Here is a 22,638-nt window from a genome sequence, read left to right on the forward strand (position 1 = left end):
TAAATAATAAAAAATTAACTTTGAGGATAATTTTTTTAAAAATAATATATTTTTAAATAAAAAATAGATATATATCTTTGTAATATTACAGTGGACGAGTAAAAACTGTTGGCCAAAGTAAATAATACTGCTTCCTTTAATTTTAGTTGTCACTTTTGACATACTCTCGGCTCTCTTGAACATTATTTAAATAAGAATAATATATTGAAAAAGAGAGCAGCTTCATAGGAAACAGCCGAAATTGAGAATTTTGGTCATTTATTTATAAGCTATTTTTGGAGTTATCATCTTCATTATTTCAACTACTCAACAAAAATTATGGGTTCCAGTAGCAGTCGTATAAGATCATCATCATCCGGGTCCAGGTCAGGGTCAAGACCTAAACGGAGCAAGCTCAAACTTTCCTCTTTTTTCTGTGGTGGTGCCTCCACTTCTCAGTTGGACCATGAGGCACTTTTCTTAATCTTTATCCACCTTTCTATATTTTTGTGTGTTTCAGACAAAAAAAAGTAATTTTTTTTGTTGTTTTGGGGTGCCTATTTGAGTTATTGATATGATTTATCTGTTTTGTATTCTTGATAATTTGATTCTAGTAACAAGGTGTTGATCATGGTCAAAAGGGGTTGCTTCAATTTGTTGCTTTTCTTTTCCCCCTTTATTTTCTTGGGTATTTTTGTTACTTCCTTAAAGTTATCATCTTTATTTGATTTACCAATAGTGAAGTCTGAGTCCAGAGTTGACTTTTGTGTTTCTGTGGTCACTATGCATCTCATTTGTTTTTTCAGTTGGGACTGGTGTAATGAACCTAAATGGGCTTTGTTTCTTTCTTGTGGTGAATAATTGGTAATAATGGGATTGTTTTTGGTTTTAGCATTTTGGTAATTCATTTGTGATGGATGGAGATTTTTCTAGGATATCTAACAAAGGCTATTTTTTGTTGAAATTGTTGAACTTAAGTAAATGGGATAAAGCGCGCTTCATCTGCTTCGTGCTTGGAAGTTAGATGCTTATTGAATGGTATTCATTGTTGCTCTCTAGCTAGGAAGTCCCTTTGAGCTTTGACATGTGTTTTACATTTCCTACAAGAAACTAAAACTCTTAATCCATTTAAACGTATTTCATCCCTTATATTACCAAAGATGTGGAAGTTGTAGTGGGCAGGCTTTAACAAGTGGTGGTGCAGCTATAGTATCATGCATTTTGTATTTGTTCGGTCCTTCTCTACTATGCTGTTATGAGTTTTTTCTTTTGTTGTTATAGCTTCTAGATACTTTTTAAGGTTGTAAATTGTTTAATGGTGCATCGTTAACATTCGTGTAAGGAGCCTATGTGTATCATGCTCGCTTCTCTGATTAAAAGAGGCTGCTAATGTGTTTTAAAAGGCTGTATTGCTCAAGGAAGAGTTGAAGCAGAGAAAAAAGTTTCGCCTCGGTTGAACAAATTTGCACTCGCTTTACTGCTTTTGAACTGCGTGCTGGAAATTCAAGTTTATTGCTACGTGTAATAATAATTTCCCTTTAGTAGTGTCCAGTAGAAAATTATATGTTATATTACTTGTTCTTCATGCTGACTTAATCTTATTATCAAGTTCAACCTATCATGTAATCTACATCCTTAAATTTGAAATTGAGATATGATGGTGTTGTACAGCTTGAAGATTATCCCCAACCTCTGGTTGGTGATTTTTCCCGGAATTCTATAGCAGAATCTTCTTCAACATTTAGTTCAGAAGTTGGTCATGCTACTCAACCTGAGACAGGATCCTCATCAGAAAGCACTAGTGGTCTTAGTCATGATGCTTTTGTTGAATATAATTTGATAAATGCCGAAGTGAACATCAATAATACATGCATTTCAAATGAAAAACATTCAATATGTGACCAGGTTAGTTCTTATCTAAGTTCATAACTTCACATTTTGGACGAATAGTCATATAGCTACTGTAATTGGAAACAACCATCTCAAGAATCGGTCTCTTCACAGGCTAGAGACAGCTTGGCTGCAGCTGTTAGTACTGAATCTTTGACGCGCTTGAATACTGAAGACTCTCACACTGTGCCAGAAGAGTGCAGAAGCTCATGTTCACATGGGGATTCAATCGAGAATCACGGGGATGTGCATATTGAGTCAAGCTCTGATTCTAGATCTATTTCTGTTACTTCTGACTCCATACCAAGGCATCAATTTCTTGAGGGTGATACCTCTGAAGAAGCAACAACTTCAGGTTCGGGATTTCTTTTGCTGGATAGTGAGCTTGGAGTAAACTCATCTCAAGATGTGCTACATGTTGATGTGGTGAGTATCTCTTCCAACATTTTATCTAGTAGCATTGCTGATATAGGTAGTCAAGAAACAAGAAGAAGCAGTAGGCGGCTCTTTTGGGATGCTATATCAAGACGCAGTTTAAGAAGGCATAGTGATTCTCCAACCATTGTTTTCGCAACTGGTCATGCTGATGATCTAGGATCTCGTGACAGATGGCTAATTGATTTGAATGGTGATCTCCATTATGATGGGGTTGGATTTGATTCTGGTTATGGGGCTGGTAGGAATCATCGCAGAAGTGAACAAAGACAGACAACAAGATCTGAGGTAATATATCAAGATCTTTTCTGTTACTTTGCTTTTGACTGTTTGAGGTGGATATAGGCAATCCCTGCATTTGTTTTTTTTTTATATATAGAGAGTATGTTTAACTTAAAAACAGATTTTTCGATCATAATGAGTGTGAATTATATCAGGAGAAGGTAAATGCACTAGTCTTCTTTGTAGGAGGTTTTGGTCTGTTATGATGGCCAATTATTTTCAGCCCTCTTATGGTATACTTACTAGACTACTTACACTCTCCAAAGCTTGATTATCTAGGCATATCATCCATATTTATGTTTCACACACTATATTATATCAAATGTTAACTTGCATTTTGTCTCGTTTAATATCGTTTTTTAAGATATATTTTCCACTAGTTGCAGTAGAAAATCTTAAGAAAACATTGGTCTCAGCTAATTTTCCCTTTCTTTTTCCATGTACATCTTTCTTTATTAAGGACATGCTGTCTTACATGAAAAAACCAAAGGTGCCTATAATGGCAGCAATTCAAAGAAGTCTTTGTTTTTTCAATTTTATTTTTTTTTGGTTTTAAAATTATGTGTTTGCACAAATGTGTAATTATAATTCTACATTTTTTTATGAGCACAAATGCATCTTAACTTTATGTTTGGTCATTGTAGCATCGTGAGGCTACTTTCAAATACGGACTACTTGGCACTTATATCACTTCTCTTTTGAGGCATTTAATATCATGTTTCCTTATGTTCTTTTTATTTTCATACCTAGAATTCATTAATGATAATCCCAATAACCTGTCTGTATTACATATACAGACATCTGAAAGAGTTCTTGAAGGCCTTGGTAACCAAGTTCCACAACAAAATCTTTGCTCATCAGGCCTTCATCCTGATGGTTCATGTTCGTGTGAACCATTACTTACAACTGAAGAGTTCAGTACCCTTGCAAGTATTTCACGAATAATTATACTAGCTGAGGCCTTATTTGAGGTATGTCTCCAACATCTAATGTCCTTGAGTTTCAAATTCTAGTGAGTATTTTTTGTTAGGAATGACAACTTAAGAATATTCTCTATGCATATTATGCATCCTTCCTTTTCCCTATTCAAGTCGCATTCAGGAGAATTATTACAATGAACTCTCATGTTGTTTGTGGATTTTGAGGATGCCAAATTTACTGTTATTTCCATATAAACACTTGGAAGGAAATAAGAAAGGAACAAGACAAGTTGCTGTATATTTTTTTTTATCTATCAGCTCGTGCTATTTGACAATGGAGTATGTCTAACTCTAGATTGAGGGATGTAAGACCCCTCCTTTTTGGACTGCAAGTTGGGAATTGGCTTGTCTTTGAACTAGAATAAAATAGATCTAATTAGGCGTTTACCGATCTTTGGTTGAGATCTTCTTTCCTCTACAAAAGTTTGTCCCATTTGTGAATCAACCTGTTTGGTTTAGCCGTGTTAATTATTTTTAAAATAGGAAGTTGTGTTGTGTGATATATTTTTTTCTTGACTACTGATTGGAGGTATTGGACACCGGGTGGAAACCAGGAAAAAAGAGTGGAATTAAGATTTTTCTTTTCTTAATTGATCTGTGTTGCTGGGTGTTTGTTAATCCGTCCTAAAGAAACTTTGCATCTGCATTATTTCTTGGTGAATAGATCGCCAAGGGTAAACAAAACTCAAGGAGCATAGTAGAAATGCTTGACATCAGTTTATCCAGTATTAAGAACCCTATATAATAATTCCAGCTGAAAGCGTGAATACATCCAACTTGCATAGTTTTCTATTCCGAAGGCACTTGATTGTTGCCAGTTACCTTAGTCGCAGAGACCTAAGTTTGGATTCAGTGCAAGCTTGAATCTTAGTAAATTTTACAGTGTTCAGCACCTTCTCCGAAAACAATCTTTTTTACATTGTTCAGCACTCAGCACTAATAGCATAGTGCCTGCTTAAAAGTGTACTGTAGACACAGATTGAGAGGGATATACTGGATACTGAGTGAATGTACTTTCAAGATTGAAGGCTAAAGGAATGAGGTGTTCACGGTTACTGATTTCTTTCATTCAATAATTTGTGACCTGTTAATACTTTCTGGTATCTCCACTTGCCTTATTATGTGATCGCAATAGTTTGAGCTGATATGGCTTGGTTTCTTTTCTTAGGTCCTCGATGAGATCCATCAACAATCTTTCACACTTTCGCTATCTACGCTCTCGCTTCCAGCTCCAGATTCTGTTGTGGACTCATTTCCTCTCAAGTCTCACAAGAAGTTAGGAGCTATAGACAATGCTCCCACTGATATCCAACAGTATGTCTTCTTAACTAGTTGAATAATTGATATGCTTGCTTGAGTTATGGTGCCTCCTAAGGTATATACGTTAGCAGTCAGTAATTGGCACTGCCTCCTCCCCTCCAAATAATAGTCTTCCGCTTTGGTAGCTGAAATCGCTGAAGAAAAAGAAAACAAAGAGATTAAAAGAAGTCAGAGAAAGCAAAAGAAAAAGAACAGAAAGTTGTTCATGCATATTGTCAGTTCTATGATTCTCCAGTCTCCTACTGCAGTAGTTTGTTATTAATTTGAATTTGTTAGGAAAATCAAATTTAAAGTTTCGTCATGCATGAATTATGGCTTAGCTAGCATGCTTGTGAAATACTTATAAAAATATAATTGATCTCTCTATAATTTTTCTTAAACTTTTGACACATAAATTTCCTTCTTTGGATTGATTTGACTCTTTGGTTAGATGTAATGGGATCTAATAAAACTATCTTTTACCCAGTTGTTAGACATAAGATAGCCGGATTTTCGATCCTTAGGCAATCTTCAGTCTTCACTAGTAACATCATGAAGATTCTTGGCTTAAGGGTTATGAGCTTTCCTCCCAGTTTGTTTTGACGAGTATCCATTACTCTATCATCTATCAACGGCTCTATCTGGTTCTTTATAACTGAATTATCTCTCTTGATCAGTTATTTGCAAGTTTCAACTCTAAGTGGACCTTGCCCTTATGATCACTAGATTGGGGTAGCCATATTTCAAAGCTAAAATCAGTCCCCACCAAATTATCCATTTCCAGAAGTTTCTGCTGATTCAAAGATGTAATTTAAGCATCAAGTAGTGTTGCAACAACAACATACCCAGTGTAGTCCCACAAAGTGCAGTTTTGGGAGGGTAGACTGTGCGCAGACCTTACCCCTACCATCAGAGGTAGAGAGACTGTTTTCGATGGACCCTCAGCTTAGAGAAGAAAACCCAAAGTAGTCCCTGAATAAGAAGTAAAGGAAGTACGAGAAACAACTGATAATAACAAAAAGGACAGATAGTAACAGAACAGAAACTACAACAAAAACAATGCAATAATTGAGATATAAGGAAACAACAAATAGTAACAGATACTTAAAACATTAAGTAGTGTTGATGGGAGAATTTTCTGTTCTGTAGTCTTTGACCTTTCTATTTGAATTTCAAGTGGCAAAAACATGAACAGCTTGACAGCCTTAATATTCAGCCACGACAATGAATTTCCGTAAGACTATATACCCTGTATTAATACGCTGTACTATGTCTTTGCAGGTGCCACATTTGTTTGGCTGAGTATGAGGAGGGAGACAAACTGAGGGTGCTCCCTTGTCGCCATGAATATCATATGCATTGTATCGATAAATGGCTTAAGGAAGTAAACCGGTATGTTCAGACAATTCCGTGTATTGCTATGTACTTTGAGATGTAACTTGTGCCTCACTTTTGTATTGATTTCCTACTTTCTGGTTTTCCAGGGTCTGCCCAGTTTGCAGGTGCAATGTTTGTGAGAATCCCGCGATTGGTTCTGTCTCGAATTCAGAAGCTTCTTAACAATGGTGCTAAACTGTGTAAATATAGAACAGGTTTAGGTGAAAATGTAAAAATGTTGGTTTGAATTGTGTTAACATAGCTGCAAGAATTGTAAATATATATGATGATATGTGTATAGGTAAAATTGGGTTGAAGAGTTTCTATTAGCTGTGAAAATTTCTTCTTTCCTTCATTTCTCTTATCTCTTTCAACTCATGATAAATATTTTTTTTTTGGTTTCTCATCCAGTGTCCGGTACCTATATTGAAACCCGACTATATCCGGATTTGCATCGGGAACGCTCCCTAACAAAGGGGACTCGAACCTGAGACCTCTTGATTAAGGAACTCATGTTAAATATTAAATGAATGCAACAACTCCAACCCACAAAAAGTTAATTAATAACTCATCTCAAAAGATTAGAAAATTAGTTTCAAACAAAAAATTATATGACTTATTTTTTCTGAAATATGCTTAGTGAAAATTCTAAGCCTCTTATTGAATTTTGGTTTAGCACCACCATTCTTATTATTGACACTTTCATAGCGTTAGGTGAAGTAATATCTATTGCCATTTTAATTTATACGTGTTAAAATAAAATTGTTTAATTTGTTGTGAACTCAAGATTCATGTAACTATATTTTTTTTCATTTTGATATAGAGCAATAACAATTCATGAATCTCGTATACAAAAATTATTAAATAACATAGTACAATATGATCAGTATTGTATTTATTTCGTTTTGCGTATTTATATCCTCATTTTTTTGGGCCTCTTTTCTTAAATTGACGAATCAATTATCCATTTCATATAGTAAACTTTTGAAAAAATGATAGCATAACAATTCATAAATTTCGTATACAAAGTTCATCAAATATGATTAATCTCTATTTAGAAAAATAAGTTTAAACAAAGGATAAATTTAGATCTTCATTTGTATTTATTTATATTAGCATTTTCAGGATTCAGACTCTGTCGGTGGGATTGCATTTGTATTTGTAGTAGGATAATCTTCTCTGTCATTATATGAAATACAGTCACAAATTTCTCCCCAGTCACAAATAGGTCTACAATGGCGACCTTTAACCACGTAGGCACAATCTTCATCTGTATAACATGCTAATCCACCTACAAATGTTTTACTTAGAACACCTGTAAATAAATATCATTAGTCATTTTTGTCATGCTACATATATTTATTAACAATAAGTACGTGTGTATTACGTTAATTCATGCGAGGAGAAAAAAATTGTAGTTAGAGAGAGAGTCAGAAACCTCTTGCAACAATAAAAAGTGCCATAATATAAACCAACTTCAAGGATGTCTTCTCCATATCTAGAATATTTATTTGTAGTTATGTTTGCCTTTATTTCTTTTTTTACTTATTGTATAAAAACTTTAGACACTTTTATAGTTTAGAAATTGTCATATTTATGATAAATTGTCGTTATATTTTGACAAATGTGCTCTTTAATGCTCTTTTCTACTATTTCAAATTAAATTAACGTAACTCCCTTTTAAATGCCCAACGTTTTCTTACGTAATAGAGTAATGTTTTATCTCAAATGAATTGTATTTTATGAATATTTATTTTCCATTTCTTTTTGTTTGGTAGAGGAAAAAGCTTTTATATGGCCTTTCTAAAGAGAATAGTGTGAAGATATGATACCTGAGCCTAATTTAACCTCAAAAGTTAGCTCATGAGGGGAGATTTGTCTAAGTCCATATAAGGAGACCAAATTCCATCCCTCTACCGATGTGGGACTTCTTAACACTCCCCCGTACGTCCAGACCTCAACTAGAGCGTGAACACTTTTAAATGGGGGTCCAACATCGGTGAACAATAAATTGGGATGGCTTGGCTCTGATGCCATGTGAAGATATGACACCTGGGACTAACTCAACCTCAAAAGCTAGCTCATGAGGGAAGGTTTATCTAAGTCCATCTAAGGAGATCAAATTCCCATCCCACTACCGATGTGGGACTTCTTAACAAATAGAACAGTGATAAACTATTCCCTACGTCTTATATATATCAGTTGATCACTTTTCATTTTGTACTGTGCTTAAAAAATCATAAATAAAAAAATAATTTTACTAATTCACTCTTTAAAAAACTTTTTGAAAATTTTATAAATAAATATAAACATTTTCCAAAATATTTAGTTGCAAGAATAATATCAAATTAAATATATATTTTTAATTTAACAAGCTGGACAACTAATATGAGATGAATAAATAATAAAATAAATAAAAAGTGTACATGTGAGTTTCAGTACATATAGCAATATATTAGCATGCTCAATAGGCACAGATATCGAGCAGGGACTGCCACCAGAATACTGCTTATTAATTACTCATATTAATTTAAGGCTTAATTATTAAATAAAGCTATAGTAATAGTTACGTTTCATTTTTTTTGTCTCATTTAAACTAAAATGATACTGTAATAAATAATACATATGTGCCTGAAGAATAGGCGAATAAATTGAAATACGTTATTTTGGGGCTCAATGAGAATGTGATCTATATAACTATAAATATTAATTGTACCAACAATTCGCTTAAACTCTAAATCAGCCAATGCTTTGCAATTATGCACTGTTCTGTTTGGACGGTTGTTGCTTATTGTATTGTATTAAAATATCGAATGATAGGGGTCGTTTGGTAGAGTGTATAAAAATAATATCCAATAGAATGTATTAGTAATGTTTGCATTAGTAATGCATGTATTAGTTATACTTGTATTAGTTATACATAGATTAATTCTTATGCATTGTTTGGTTTGGTGTATTAAAAATAGTATGCATTGTATAAAAAAATTTATTTACAAAAGTATCATTCACAATTATGGTGGAAAAGATGTAAAAGTACTTTTGAAGGGTAATTGGGTCTTTAACCATAGTAATGCATGTATTAAATCATTTGCATTACTAATACCTAGAAATTCATGATATTAGTAATACACTCCTTAATACACAATAGAGAGTATAAGCATTAGTTATACATAGCAAGAAAAAATGCACCAAACAAGGGACTACTAATACATATAATTAATGCATGCATTATTTTGCTTTTAATGAATACAACATTTGGTTATATTATATTGTTCTCTGATTTTATATAATGTCACACATAAATAATTTGAATGATGAAACCTATTGAAAAAGTATGGTACGAAATAGAGCTACTATGAGAAGGTAGATTAAGGGATAGTGAAATTATTTAAAAATAAGTAAAGACAAAAATGAGAAAAAAATATTAAAATAACTACGTGATCACATCAAACCGGTCGTTATTACATAAAATGAAACTTTTTATCGTTATCTAATAATGAATTTAAACGATATAATACAATAAAATTTAAATAAAAATCAAAACAAATATATACGTAGTGTATTTAAACTAACAATATACAACAGTAACAAGTAACAACCATGCAAACAAGGTGGAAGACCGAAGATATTGTTCAGATAGTAAACACTTTCTACTTTAATTTTTAGATTATGAGTTCGAGTTATCAAGAGAACAAAAAAAAGTAAAACTCTCGGTCAGAAGTTAAAACAACAACTTGAAATCGAAACATTGTCCCAATTATAAATTCCAAAACTATAGTTATGAGCAGTTAATTTGAGCTAATTAAACAATAATCATTTCTGAAAATTGCTCTTAAAGACAAAAGAAAGGAGGAGAATATGGAAGTTTGAATTTTATTTGACTAGAGTCAAAATGGTCCAGGACTGACAAATGCTTCCACACAATTGCAGATATGAAAGTAATGACACTTTTACAAGGGAAAAGGGTCAAATATGTCCCTAAACTATTCGAAAAGGTCTACATATATCATTCATTTAAAGTTTAGCTCACTCATGTCCTCGCCATCCAACTTTTGGCATAAATATGCCCTTATGAGCGTTAGTTGGTCTGCTGGACATATCCAACTCATTTTCCATTTCTTTAAATGCCACATGAAATTGTCATGTCCATTTGACCTTGTCACATGCATTTTATGAAAATGGAAAAGGATCAATTATGCCCCTAAAAAATTCGGACCCATAAACACCTAATCCGACCCATAAATCAACCCCCTTTTAAATAAACTACCCAACCCGTTTTCAACAATTTTGTTTAAATTTTTATTTTTTTCGATAAATCCCAAAAATAAGTAATTGATTAATAAAAAAAATATGAAAAATATGAAAAAAAAATTAACGCAAAAAAATTCACAAATAAATATTGTAAGCTTAAATTCAATATTTTTTTAAAAAAAAATTTCCTGTAAATTCCGAAAATGAGTAATTGATTAATAAAATATATGAAAAAAATTTATAAAATTAACGCAAAAAATCACAAATAAATATAGTAACTTTAAATACAACAATTTCAACAATTTTTTTTAATTTTTATTTTTTTGGGTAAATCTCGATAATGAGTAATTTATTAATGAAAAATAGGAAAAATATGAAAAAAAATATATAAAATTTACGCCAAAAATTCACAAATAAATATAGTAATCTTAAATTCAACAATTTCAATTTTTTTTATTTTTTATTTTTTTCAGTAAATCCCGAAAATGAGTAATTGATTAATAAAAAATTGGAAAAATTGTTGAATTTAAGGTTAATATATTTATTTGTGATATTTTTGCTTTAATTATATTTTTTTTTTCATATTTTTCCTATTTTTTATTAACCGATTACTCATTTTTCGGATTTACCAAAAAAAATAAAAGTTAAAAAAAATTGTTGAAATTGTTGAATTTAATGTTACTGTATTTATTTGTGAATTTTTGGCATAAATTTTATATATATTTTTCCTTTTTTTATTAAGAAATTACTCATTTTCGGGATTTGCTGAAAAAAATAAAAATTAATTTTTTTATTGAAATTGTTAAATTTAAGGTTACTATATTTATTTGTGAATTTTTGGCGTTAATTTAATATTTTTTTCATACTTTCATATATTTTTATTTATCAATTACTCATTTTTGGGATTTACCGAAAAAAATAAAAATTTTAAAAAATTATTGAAATTGTTGAATTTAAGATTACTATATTTATTTGTAAATTTTTTGCGTTAATTTTATATTTTTTTCATATTTTTCCTACTTTTTATTAATCAATTACTCATTTTTGGGATTTATCGAAAAAAAAAAAAAAAAAACAAAATTGTTGAAAACGGGTCAAATAGTTTATTTAAAAGGGGGGTTGATTTATGGGTCGGATTAGGTGTTTATGGTGGGTCCGAATTTTTTAGGGGCATAATTGACCCCTTTCCATTTTCATATAAATGTCATGTGGTAAGGTCAAAATGACATGACAATTCCATGTGGCATTTAAAGAAATGGAAAATGAGTTGAATATGTCCAGCATAGGGTATATCTAGACCTTTTCGAATAGTTTAGGGCATGTGTGAGCCAAACTTTAAACAGAGGATATATCTAGACCTTTTCGAATAGTTTAGGAGCATATTTGACCCTTTTCCCCTTTTATAATTATCATATACTAAAATTTAAATAAAATTATTCCTGCAGCAAAAACATACGTACGATGAGCAGTCAGATTGTGTTTTTTATTTTCTACCATTGAAGAGTTATTTCTGGTCTTATGATAGCCTGATTAATTTCCTTTAATGGAATATTAATTTCCCTATCTACCATGAAAGTAGCCTCCCTAAATTAACTCCTTTTTTTTTCTACTTTCAATTGGTTAATTTATAAATTTCTTGTTTTGGAGGAATTAAGAAAAACAACTCTTTGAGTGAATAATTCTTTTAAGTGTTTGATTTTTAAAATATAAGAACTTATGCGTAATATTGAATCACAATATTTGTGTAGGATTAATTTCCATATTAGATATAATATATATATATATATATTATAAATTTTGTTTAGAGTTTAATCTTAAAATTATTGGCGAGCAATCTGAGTTGACATTTTGACATTTATCTGAATTTTGATGAACGAAATTATTTAATATTTTTTTCTAATAAAAATAATAAATAGGCAGAAAAGAAATATTGGAAATGCACAGAAGCAGCTGGCGAAAACACTACTATTTGTCGGAAAAAATTGAGCCAAGTCCATGAGACAGTGCTTTTATCATGACCATAAAAGTTTGTGTAAAATACTTGCCAAGGGGAAAAACAATTTGATTCCACTAAAATAAAATTAGCGACGGACATATTTTATAGTTAAACAACATAATTTATCGCTGATTTTATTTAATGACGGACAAGGTTTTGCTCTATAAGCTATAAGTAACAGAGCGATGGAATTTCTATTTTTTCAAGTAGTATTCACAAGCAGAAACAAAAACATCCGGAAGCTGCTACTTCTCATCTAAATCAAATTAAAGGCATAATCAACATATCAAAGAATACAATGGAGTGATAATTACTCTTTCATTTTTAATTATAAATTTTATGTTCGAACTAAGTGTGATGTCTCCTTTGGTAGGCTGCCAAAATAAAACTTTCTGGCATGAGATCCGAATTAGTTGGACTCTAGCGATTATTGAACATTAGATGAAAAAAAGGTCATATAATCAGAAGCATAGTTAAGATTTCAAATTTATGCAGGACCCAAAGTATTTCATATAGTATAAACTTAATAGAATTGATCTAATATTATTTGTTGGTCAGCATAATCCTACATTCCTACTTCTAGTATTATGTTTACATATTTTTTAGATTTAAATAGTACACTTGATTAAATATTAAAGTATTTTTCTTGATGATTTGAACAAGAATAAATTACAATTTATTAATCTTTCCCCTTTCTTTTGTATTGGCTTTATATTCTAGAAATTTCATATTCGATTTTGTATTTATGAATTATGAATAAATTAAACTTTGTATGTTAAACATCTTTTAATACAAATACAAAATTCTATAGAACTGATAACTATCACCCGTTCATGGTCATGGTTAGAGGTGTCAAAAATGAATTCAACTATAGGTAACTCGCCCAGAAGTTTAAGGTTGGATTCAAGATAATTTAAATTGGGTTCAATCTCAGCTCATTCAAGGCTTGGAGCCCGTTTGGATTGACTTAAAAAAAGTAGTTTTTAAGTCAAAAAATAAAAAGCAGGAGAGACATACTTTTGATTTTTGACTTATTTTAAGTCATTTTAAACTTATTTTAAGTCATTTTTACCTTGTCAAACAATTCCTAACATATTTTAAATTATTTTTTATTTATTTTAAATTATTTTTTATATTTGAAAAATGCTTTCAGAAGTTAAAAACTGACTTAAAAGTAGGTTTGACCAATTTTTATGTCAATCCAAACACCCTCTTAATCCATTTCAATCCAATTTCAATCCGTTTTAAAACTCTTTATTTGCGTTGATGTAATTTATGTTCCTATATTAAAGGTATGAATTACTATCTATTTTAGAGTATCTTTTAGCATTTATCTATTCATTTATAACTTTTTATTTGAAATTTTCTTGAGTTAAAATTTAAAATTGTGGTTATAAAAATTATATATCAATATGTAAATTATTGAGATTAAGCGGATCAAATTGAACGGGTCGTGATTCAACCCGATTTTTAGCCCATTTAAGCCTAATTCATTTGAGTCTAAAGTAAACTTGAATGAATCAAGACCCAACTCAATTTCTATTTCAACTCATTCTAAGATTTTCAATTTCAACTCAATCCGCTCATTTAACACCATAATTATGATCATGGTAATGATGAAGCTCGAAGCATGAGGCAGTGGTTTCTGATTAAAAAAACAGAGAGCAGAAAAAGAAATGTTGTACTTTCCCACGTCAAAACAATAATACAAAAATAAAATCGTGTTACCACAGAAAACAAGGGAATGTAAGTAACTCTCATGTTTATCATATTATATATAGTAGTAATAATTAAGTTGAGTAGAATATATTAATCCAATTCTTCTAATGCAAATTGTACTTATCTAATTAATTAATAATGTGTATAAACAATTATGATAAGTAAACTGTCTCCTGCAAAATGTACATGTAGTGGATCATATCTGCTGTCTCCTAGCTATACAGTATTTTCTTTTTCAGTTTTAAAGCATGCCAAGAGTGTCTATAAAGCAATGCCATTATTCTATTTATGATTGTCTATATGCCAAGGTTGTATTTTAATCGGAGGCGGAACTAAGTGGGATTTATGGATTTGAATGAAATCAATAACTTTTTTGTAGATTTTATATTTGTATTAGCTATAGTTAAATAAATATATATTAACTTGTGTACCCTCTAACATAACTAATTGACGGCTCAGTAGGAAGAAAGGGGCTATTGAAATGCTTTCCATGCTAGAGTTGTGGGTCTGAACTCTCAATATCGATAGTTTTTTTTATTTTTTTAAAAAAAGGAAGCATGCTTTGTAATATTTTTTTCCCCTTCTGTCTTAAAATTTAGAACTCTCAAACTCCAAATCGTGACTCCGCCTCTGATTTTAATTTGTTATAACACATAGTGTCAAAGTGTGATATACGTAATTCTGCACAATTCTGCACAAGATAGGATAATGAGGTGAATTGAAAATGAACTCTTCTCAAAATACTTTATTAAATTAGGTTTTAGGCTTAGATCACACATCAGAAGATAACTCAAAAAAAGGAAGATTGCCCAAGCCCAATCTATCATCTCATTAATTATCAATGTGGACTTTTTACATTTTTAAACATACTTTGAGGCGTAATAATTAATTAGACATTTAGAGATAAAGTATTGTCGTGACTCGTGAAGTGGCTATATATACACAAGCAAGTATTCAAATTAATATTCTTTTTTGACAGCGAAATTCAAGTTAATTTATTACTTTTGGATTATTTGATGAATTAGTTTTGATATTGTAAATTTGCAATTAGTATGAACTAACTGAAATGACCTTCAAATAAATTAATGATTCTATCAAAATGGTTTTCCCACAATATCTAGTAATCTTTTAACTAAAATTTAACATTGTTAATTTGCTTTTGTAGGGGCTTTAACTACTCCTACATTTAATAATTAACAACTAAAGAGTATTACGTCTAGTTTAGTACAAAATGGTTTCTTAGGAATATAATAAAGGCCACAGCTGTAGTTTAATTAGCATTTATAAACGTCCAAGTTAGGTAATCTTTAATTAACTCTCCTTTAATCGTCTACATCTTTTATAAACTGTTTGCTTTGTACATGGATAAAGTACAATTTTTATTCAAATTTTATGCCAGAGCTAGAAGCAAAGAGAATCTCATTAATATATCTAAATTTGGATAAGTAAATAGATTTTATGTATATAAAACTCCAACTTAAATAATGAATTCAGTTGCATCCACGTAATATTTTCAAATTCCGCTCAGTAAGAATAAGAAAATGGTCACCTTAGGATAGATATACAAAAATATGAATGCATTATTCCTATTTATTTAAGTTTTAATGAATCATATTATTCGATATTTATATTTTAAAAAAATAGAAAAATTATTGTAAAATTAGTTAAATTATAAATAAATTGATCGAAACACCATAATTATTAAAAAAAATACTGAGGTGGAGTAGAAGTGAAGTACTTGATGATAAATAGGTTTGAAAAGTGAGTCCTATATCCTAAAATACAAAAGGATTGATGATCCAGATCACCTATATATTCTATTAGTAGACAAACTTTTCTTGGGAACTATAGACTATATGGACCACGCATAGAACAAAAAGAGAAAAATGTTAAAGATCATAAAATCCTAATTAATTAATAGAATTATTATTCATAATAAATAGAAGTAGCTTTCAATAATATTCATGATAGTGATATCCCTTGGTTTCATTTTATGTGATATTATTTAATTTGATATGTACGTTAAAAAATAAAGACTTTTGAAACTTGTGGTTTAAGACAAGTTATAGATATGTGTGTGACTATAAATCATCTCATTAAAAATAAAATAAACTGTTAAAAGTTAAATTGTTATCAAATATAAAATTGTGTTTTCATTTTTTGAACTATAAAAAATATAGTGTCAAATAAATTAGGACAATATACATTTAAGAACTCGACACTGGAAAAACAAATTTTATTTCTTAATGGGTTAATCGATAATAGTAGATTAATAAATTAGTTTTATACCATTCAGTATATAAAATCATGTTCATACTTTTAGTTCTGACTGTCTGAAACTCTTGGTTATTCTATAGTATGTCATTATTTGTTTTTGAGCAAGATGCAGTCTGTCAACACATACATAAATCATTTGTTTTGTCACATTATTACTAAGTAATTTCAATAAAAAAAATGATGTCAATTTTTAACGATTAAATCGATAATTTAAAGATCAATAATTGATAAACTAATATTTTAATAATTATATAATAATTTAACATATCTTCAAATTAAAAAATATTAAATAAAATCGATAAATTTTTAAAATCGAACTAAACTAGCCGATACATGCATCAACAAGCTGCATCCGCCTCCTACTGGGCATTAACTAGAGCCGCATACAATTTCTCCAACTTTAGGCAAAGCATCAAACGCTTCTTATTTATTTACTGTCGGCGCTTTTTATTCTACAATTAATAGTTCATTTATTTACTTTCCAAAAGTTAAAGTCTCTAATAACAAGTCAATATTCTCTATTTTCCCCTCCCTTTTTTTGGAAATATTTAATATTTCCTCCGTTCTTATATATTTTTCTCTCTTTTATTTTTACTTATCCATTTTATTAAAAATATATTTTTGCCTTATATATTACTTTTAGCATATTAAGAAAAAAAAATCATATTTACTTTCAACGTTAATTATTTATTACTCAAAAAAAATTGCAAGAAAAATTAAAACTAAACATCAATTAATATAGCTATGATAATAAATTACTTATGTTAATCAGTGCTTCTTAATAGGTGTGCAAAATCCAAATCAAATCCTCCAAGTAAAAGTGAAGGGAATACATATGTAAAAAAAATAAAATAAAAATCTAAGAGTTTATTTTCTTTGAAGTTAAATTGGATTAGATCAACGTAATATTATAAATAAAAATAAAAATTTATATAAAAAATATTATAATTTATTTTATGTCACTATTATTATCGCAAATGTATATTCTAAAAATTACCTTATATATAATATAATTTTTTTATTAAGATATTCGGATGAACTAACTTTTCGCCCCTGACCATACTGAGAAGAGAGATGATAAAGTAAGAAAAAAAAACACTGAAAACTTAATATAGAAGTCAAATGGATAATTATTTGATATTAGAATAGCACATCAAAGTTAGAATATAAAGTTGTAAAAGCATAGAAGAGCGTTGAAAAGAAAACAAAAGGGAAGAATAGAACATAAAGCTGTAGTATTATATAGTTGTAAGACGACAAGCATAAATAAGAAGTTACAGACAAGTAACAGTTTTAGAAGGTACCACATCACAAAGGTCGTGGTGCAGCGGATTGAGACTTTTTTTCATAATCAAAAATCTTAATTTTAAATTTTGGATATAAAATATATTTAATAAAAAGTGTTATTCCCGAACAAATTTTATACAAAGAAAATTTGAATTAATTGATCATCGATAAACCTATCGAATATAAATAAGAATTAAAAAGAAAAACAATTTATGAGCTTACATATATCCTTTGGGTCTCTTTTTTATCTTCTCTGTTGACTTATTAGTATCAATTTTTTATATTATAGGATTCTCACATTTGATTTTTTTGTTGGCTTGTTCTTTGGTGCTTGATCAGATTCGATTGGCTTTTTTTAGTTTTTTTTTATTCAATTGGCTTCTCTTTACTCTTAACATGTTTTTTTTTTTTAATTAAATCAGATAATTAAAAATAAAAAAATATTTTTAATATAACAGAGAAGTAGAAATAAAAGGAGGAAATAGCTTTTATAGAATTGTAATTTGTAAACTCACTTATAGCCTACAGCCTATAGGTGTTGCTAATGATTAATGAAATTGTAAAATTCACTACCTACTTCAAGAATTAATCAGACGAATCACAAAGTATAATATTTCATAAATTAGCTATTATAGAATTGTAAATCATTTTTAAATATAATTTACTAATTATTATATACTTTCTTTGTTTCAAATTATATGCGGTGTTTTTATCTTTTTATTTGATTTTAAAACAAAGGGTATTTAACAAAATCAAGAAGACGTTAATTTTTTTCTTTCAATTTTACTCTTATTTGGATAAGTGAAATTTTTACATGAATAATAAATCATTAAATAACTAAAAAAAAGTTCAAAACATTTGATTAAGATTAAGTTGATAAAAAGATTTCTTACTTTCTAAGAGTGAACAATTTTCTTAAAGGGGCATATCTAAACTAAAATACTACGACTTATTATGAAATGAAATAAGAGTAGTATTTTAGTATTCCAAAAGATTAAATAAATACTTGTGGAGCTTCTGTCTTGTTTAGTCAAGTTTTTTGAAAGCTAAATTATTATTATTTTAAAGAAATATTTAATTTAGAGGATTAAGATATTTGATTAAACTTTAAGAAAACATAACGTTTTGTAACCTGAGTTGTTTTTCTAGAAAATGAAAAAACAGTCTCTTCTAGAAGCATGTTTAGAACTTAAATGAAACATAGATTGTACTTTAATATTGATAAAATAATAGTTCAGGTTAGTTAAACAAAAAATGTAGTAATATTTAAAAATACATTTTTGAATTTTTTAGAATAAGAAATACTCCTTTCTTAAAAATAAACAAAATTTAAAATCTTGGCCCAGACTATAATGGACTAGTGGTAGGTAAAATTTCTTAGTATGTTCCTTTTGCCTTTTAATTATGACTGGCGATCAAAATTTCATAGAAGCTACGTAACAACAATTTAAAAAAAATTTAAAATACACGACACCCCATGCATTAATCATCAATAAAGCTTTCATTTTCTTTCAATATTTTGGTGTTACATACTCCATAAAATCTTAATTGTGCTTGTCCAATATTTTGGATAATTGACTATCAAGTCCTTATCCTAGCTAGTCATATTTCCTCCTTATTTTATTATCTCATAGAGTATTTATTATTAAATATATATTGAATAATATCCACCTTAGTGTAAAGTTGTAAACACGTTAGTCGTTACTCCATTCTACAAACACCTAAATTGACTGCCAAATATTTAGCACTTGACGAAAGTCATTATTAAGTGTGTCCAAGAATAATAATTTGTGATTGTCAAAATAAAATAAAAAAATATTGTGTTATTTGGGGTTCAAAGTCAGAACTCTTTCATTCAAATAGACATCCATTACCATTGCACAAAAGACATATCTTTTGTCAAGAGTGTTCAGCTTTAAATATATATCATTTAAATATATAGTTTGACATACATATACAATATAATTTTCTGATAAAGAGTGTCCAATTGAAAACTCTTGGATGGCTATAGCTACGCCCTTGTCTCCAACAGTTACACAGTCCAACACGTAACAAAATTAACGTACAAATTAATGTCATTATTGGGAGCGAAAATCACGCAAGACATTATCTGGATTTTAGCTTAAAATTCATCTCTCCCTCACATTTGTATATATATTCCATTCGCACTTTTATTACTCTTTAAGTTTTGTAACCAAGAACTCTGGAACTATCAAACATGGTATTTCTGGCATTTTCGTTAACATAATGGAGAATAGACTTAATCAATTTCATTACTTCTATACTATTATTTGTTTTCATTCATTATTTTCATCATGTTTAATATGATTTTTTTTTTTTATATAAACCCTTTTATGTTTGATCATATCAATCTGCGTGTTTTTAAGCCACGTAAACAATTATGTTGTACCAATATTTAAGTGTAAACAATATGCATGTAGTACTACTCCTACTTTCTAATAACTATTCAACTGTACGTCAAACGAAAAATGTAAAAGAGAATTAGTTGAACTATAATACTAATGTGTTTTCATATGATTAACTAATCAAATAGAGTATTAGACAATAATATTAGCAAAAAAAACAACTTATATAAAAGAGAAGAAGACGTACCAAAAGGCTCATAAGCTAAAGACGCAGGCCTACTCCATCTCTGTTTATTATGTGGGCGCCATATTCAATTCGCTTACCTACTCAACTCCAGTCTTCTTTCTTTTCAACTAACTAAAATTGGAATTCCCGTACCATCTTTCCACTAACGTTGTTTTGTTCTCACTCTAACCTCCTCCCATTCACCTCACCTCCAACCTCTCCTTCACGTTCGATATTAATATTGAAGTCCGACTAATTGTACTCATTATAAATAAAGTCTCATTTCAGATGAAATATTCTTTATTAGAAATTTTTTCATACTCAAAGCTTGAGTTTGAGATATCTAGTTAAGAAACAGACGTATTCACTACATCACATCCTTTGGTGGTCAACTAATAAAAGATAATTTATACATATATCAACTATGTTTATATATAAAACTTTTCTCAAGGGATGTGTAAGATATCAACATTCAACACCAGCCAAGTAATATGAAAATAGACGGAGTAGTTCATTCGTCCACTATATTAAAAGAAAATGATTTTTACTTGGCTAGTTTAGAAAATTAAAAAATAATTTATCACTTGATTCATAATTTATCTTCATTATTAACTATAATTATTTTTCGATATATTTCCAAAAATATTATAATCCACATATATAAAATAATAAAATAGTAATTTTATTTATCTTAAAAATTAAAATGTTAGATCTAAGTCCCCAACCTCGAACCAAACCCACATTAAAACCTCTCCATTCACAAACACAAGACACAACATGCCTTCTCTACTTTTATCGGTTTCCTCTTAAATATCCCCCCTCTCTTTCTGATCACCTTATTTATTACCTCCCTTATTCCACCTCCATTTTCCTCCTCAAATCTAGACAAAATGTCCGCCTTTTTTCCTCAGTCTCCGCCTCTCCCAATGCCTTTCACCGCCACCGTCAACGGCGGAGCTATTCCCAACACCGCCATGACTCAACCTATTGATAACACTGCCGTTATCAATGATCAAACTCCTTCATCATCATCATCGTCGTCGTTCATTATAGTCGTTATTGTGATTGCCTCTGCTATTATCGTTTCTGCTTCTATATACCTCATCCTTCGCCTTCTCTCCCGGCGGTTCCACCGCTCCTTCCGTACATACGCCACCGCTGATGATGTTGTATCGCATTCTTCTGCTGCTGCTGCTGCTGAGGCGGTTACCGGAAACCGTTGTTTGGAGAATCAACGGAGTTCGGAAGATGAGAAATTACTTGAATCGTTACCGCTTTTTTGTTTCCGTTCTGTTACTGGAAATTTAACTGGCGTGGATTGTGCTGTTTGTTTATCGAAATTTGAGCCGGACGATCAGTTACGTCTGCTTCCGCTGTGTTTACACGCGTTCCACAGCGGTTGTATAGACGCGTGGCTTGTAACAAACCAAACTTGTCCTCTCTGCAGGTCTCCTGTGTATCCTACGGACGCAGATGTGCTCAGTAAAGTGTTAGCGGCGGAAAACAACGACGCTCGCGCCGGGAATAATGAGCTACGGAATAGTGGTAGTTTTCGGATTGAGTTCGGTAGTGTAAGTCGCCGACGTGGCGGTTCCGATTCACTCGGTGGTGATGGTCAGAGATCGTACTCGATTGGCTCGTTCGAGTATATTGTGGATGACGGTTACGAACTTTCAGCTGGCTCTATTCACCAAAGAGGTGCTTCTGAATGCACTGACAAGGAATCGATCGGAGTACCGATACCGGCGCCTCCTGGAGAAAGCATAGCTTCGGATGTTTCCGGTGGTGGACGGAGTTGGCTTAGGGACTATGTTGATAGAATCGCTTCACTTTCTCTCTCATCTCGCTCAGTGTCATTTCGGAGCTCCGGAAGGTTTTTCAACGGAAGTAGCCGGCGGAGCGACACCGTCGTTCCCATTGACGATTTGGAAGCTGGCCGGGTTGGGGAGGAGATTAGCGAATTGTTTCGCTGGCTCTCAGGGGTATGAGTTTGTATATTCGTTTGCATTACAGGGGCAAAATTGTCTTTTAGTATACTCTCTTGATATACACTAAAAAGGTGGAAAAAAAACCATCAAAGATTTGCTATTTCCACTCCAATATCCATTATTTTTGTGAGTGGATTTTAGCAACCAAAAAAATTAGTGTGTACATAGTAGAAACCCATTTTTTACATTTTTTTGTTTTACATTTTTCTTTTTTAATCTAGGTTAAAGCATGTCCATGAATGGTAATGATTCTATTCTTTGCGAGGATTTGAAAAAATCACAAGTC

The 22,638-nt window shown here is 30.5% G+C and overlaps 2 protein-coding genes across 2 annotated transcripts; both read left to right on the top strand.

Annotated features, from left to right (window-relative positions):
• The first annotated feature begins 311 nt into the window (after positions 1–311).
• On the top strand, positions 312–6,433 carry LOC125820728 (uncharacterized RING finger protein C4G3.12c-like). Its single transcript, XM_049500155.1, has 7 exons — positions 312–450; positions 1,651–1,884; positions 1,984–2,592; positions 3,384–3,557; positions 4,735–4,880; positions 6,147–6,257; positions 6,350–6,433. Exons 1-7 carry the CDS (start codon positions 319–321, stop codon positions 6,423–6,425), a joined length of 1,482 nt encoding a protein of 493 aa, XP_049356112.1. The 5' UTR covers positions 312–318; the 3' UTR covers positions 6,426–6,433.
• Positions 6,434–21,067: 14,634 nt separating this feature from the next.
• On the top strand, positions 21,068–22,429 carry LOC125820383 (E3 ubiquitin-protein ligase ATL4). The gene is given in 2 exon segments (XM_049499815.1): positions 21,068–21,112; positions 21,114–22,429. Coding segments are annotated over 2 exon segments (1,284 nt in total). The 3' UTR covers positions 22,353–22,429.
• Positions 22,430–22,638: the final 209 nt, after the last annotated feature.

This window comes from Solanum verrucosum, unplaced genomic scaffold (assembly GCF_900185275.1).
Source record: "Solanum verrucosum unplaced genomic scaffold, falcon-dt-bn FXZP01000020.1, whole genome shotgun sequence".
Lineage (NCBI taxonomy): Eukaryota > Viridiplantae > Streptophyta > Magnoliopsida > Solanales > Solanaceae > Solanum > Solanum verrucosum.

Coding starts and splice junctions, on each gene's coding strand:
- LOC125820728 (XM_049500155.1), top strand. CDS start 319: ATGGGTTCCAGTAGCAGTCGTATAAGATCATCATCATCCGGGTCCAGG. Junction 3,558..4,734: donor TAGCTGAGGCCTTATTTGAG/GTATGTCTCCAA, acceptor TTCTTTTCTTAG/GTCCTCGATGAGATCCATCA. Junction 6,258..6,349: donor TGGCTTAAGGAAGTAAACCG/GTATGTTCAGAC, acceptor CTGGTTTTCCAG/GGTCTGCCCAGTTTGCAGGT.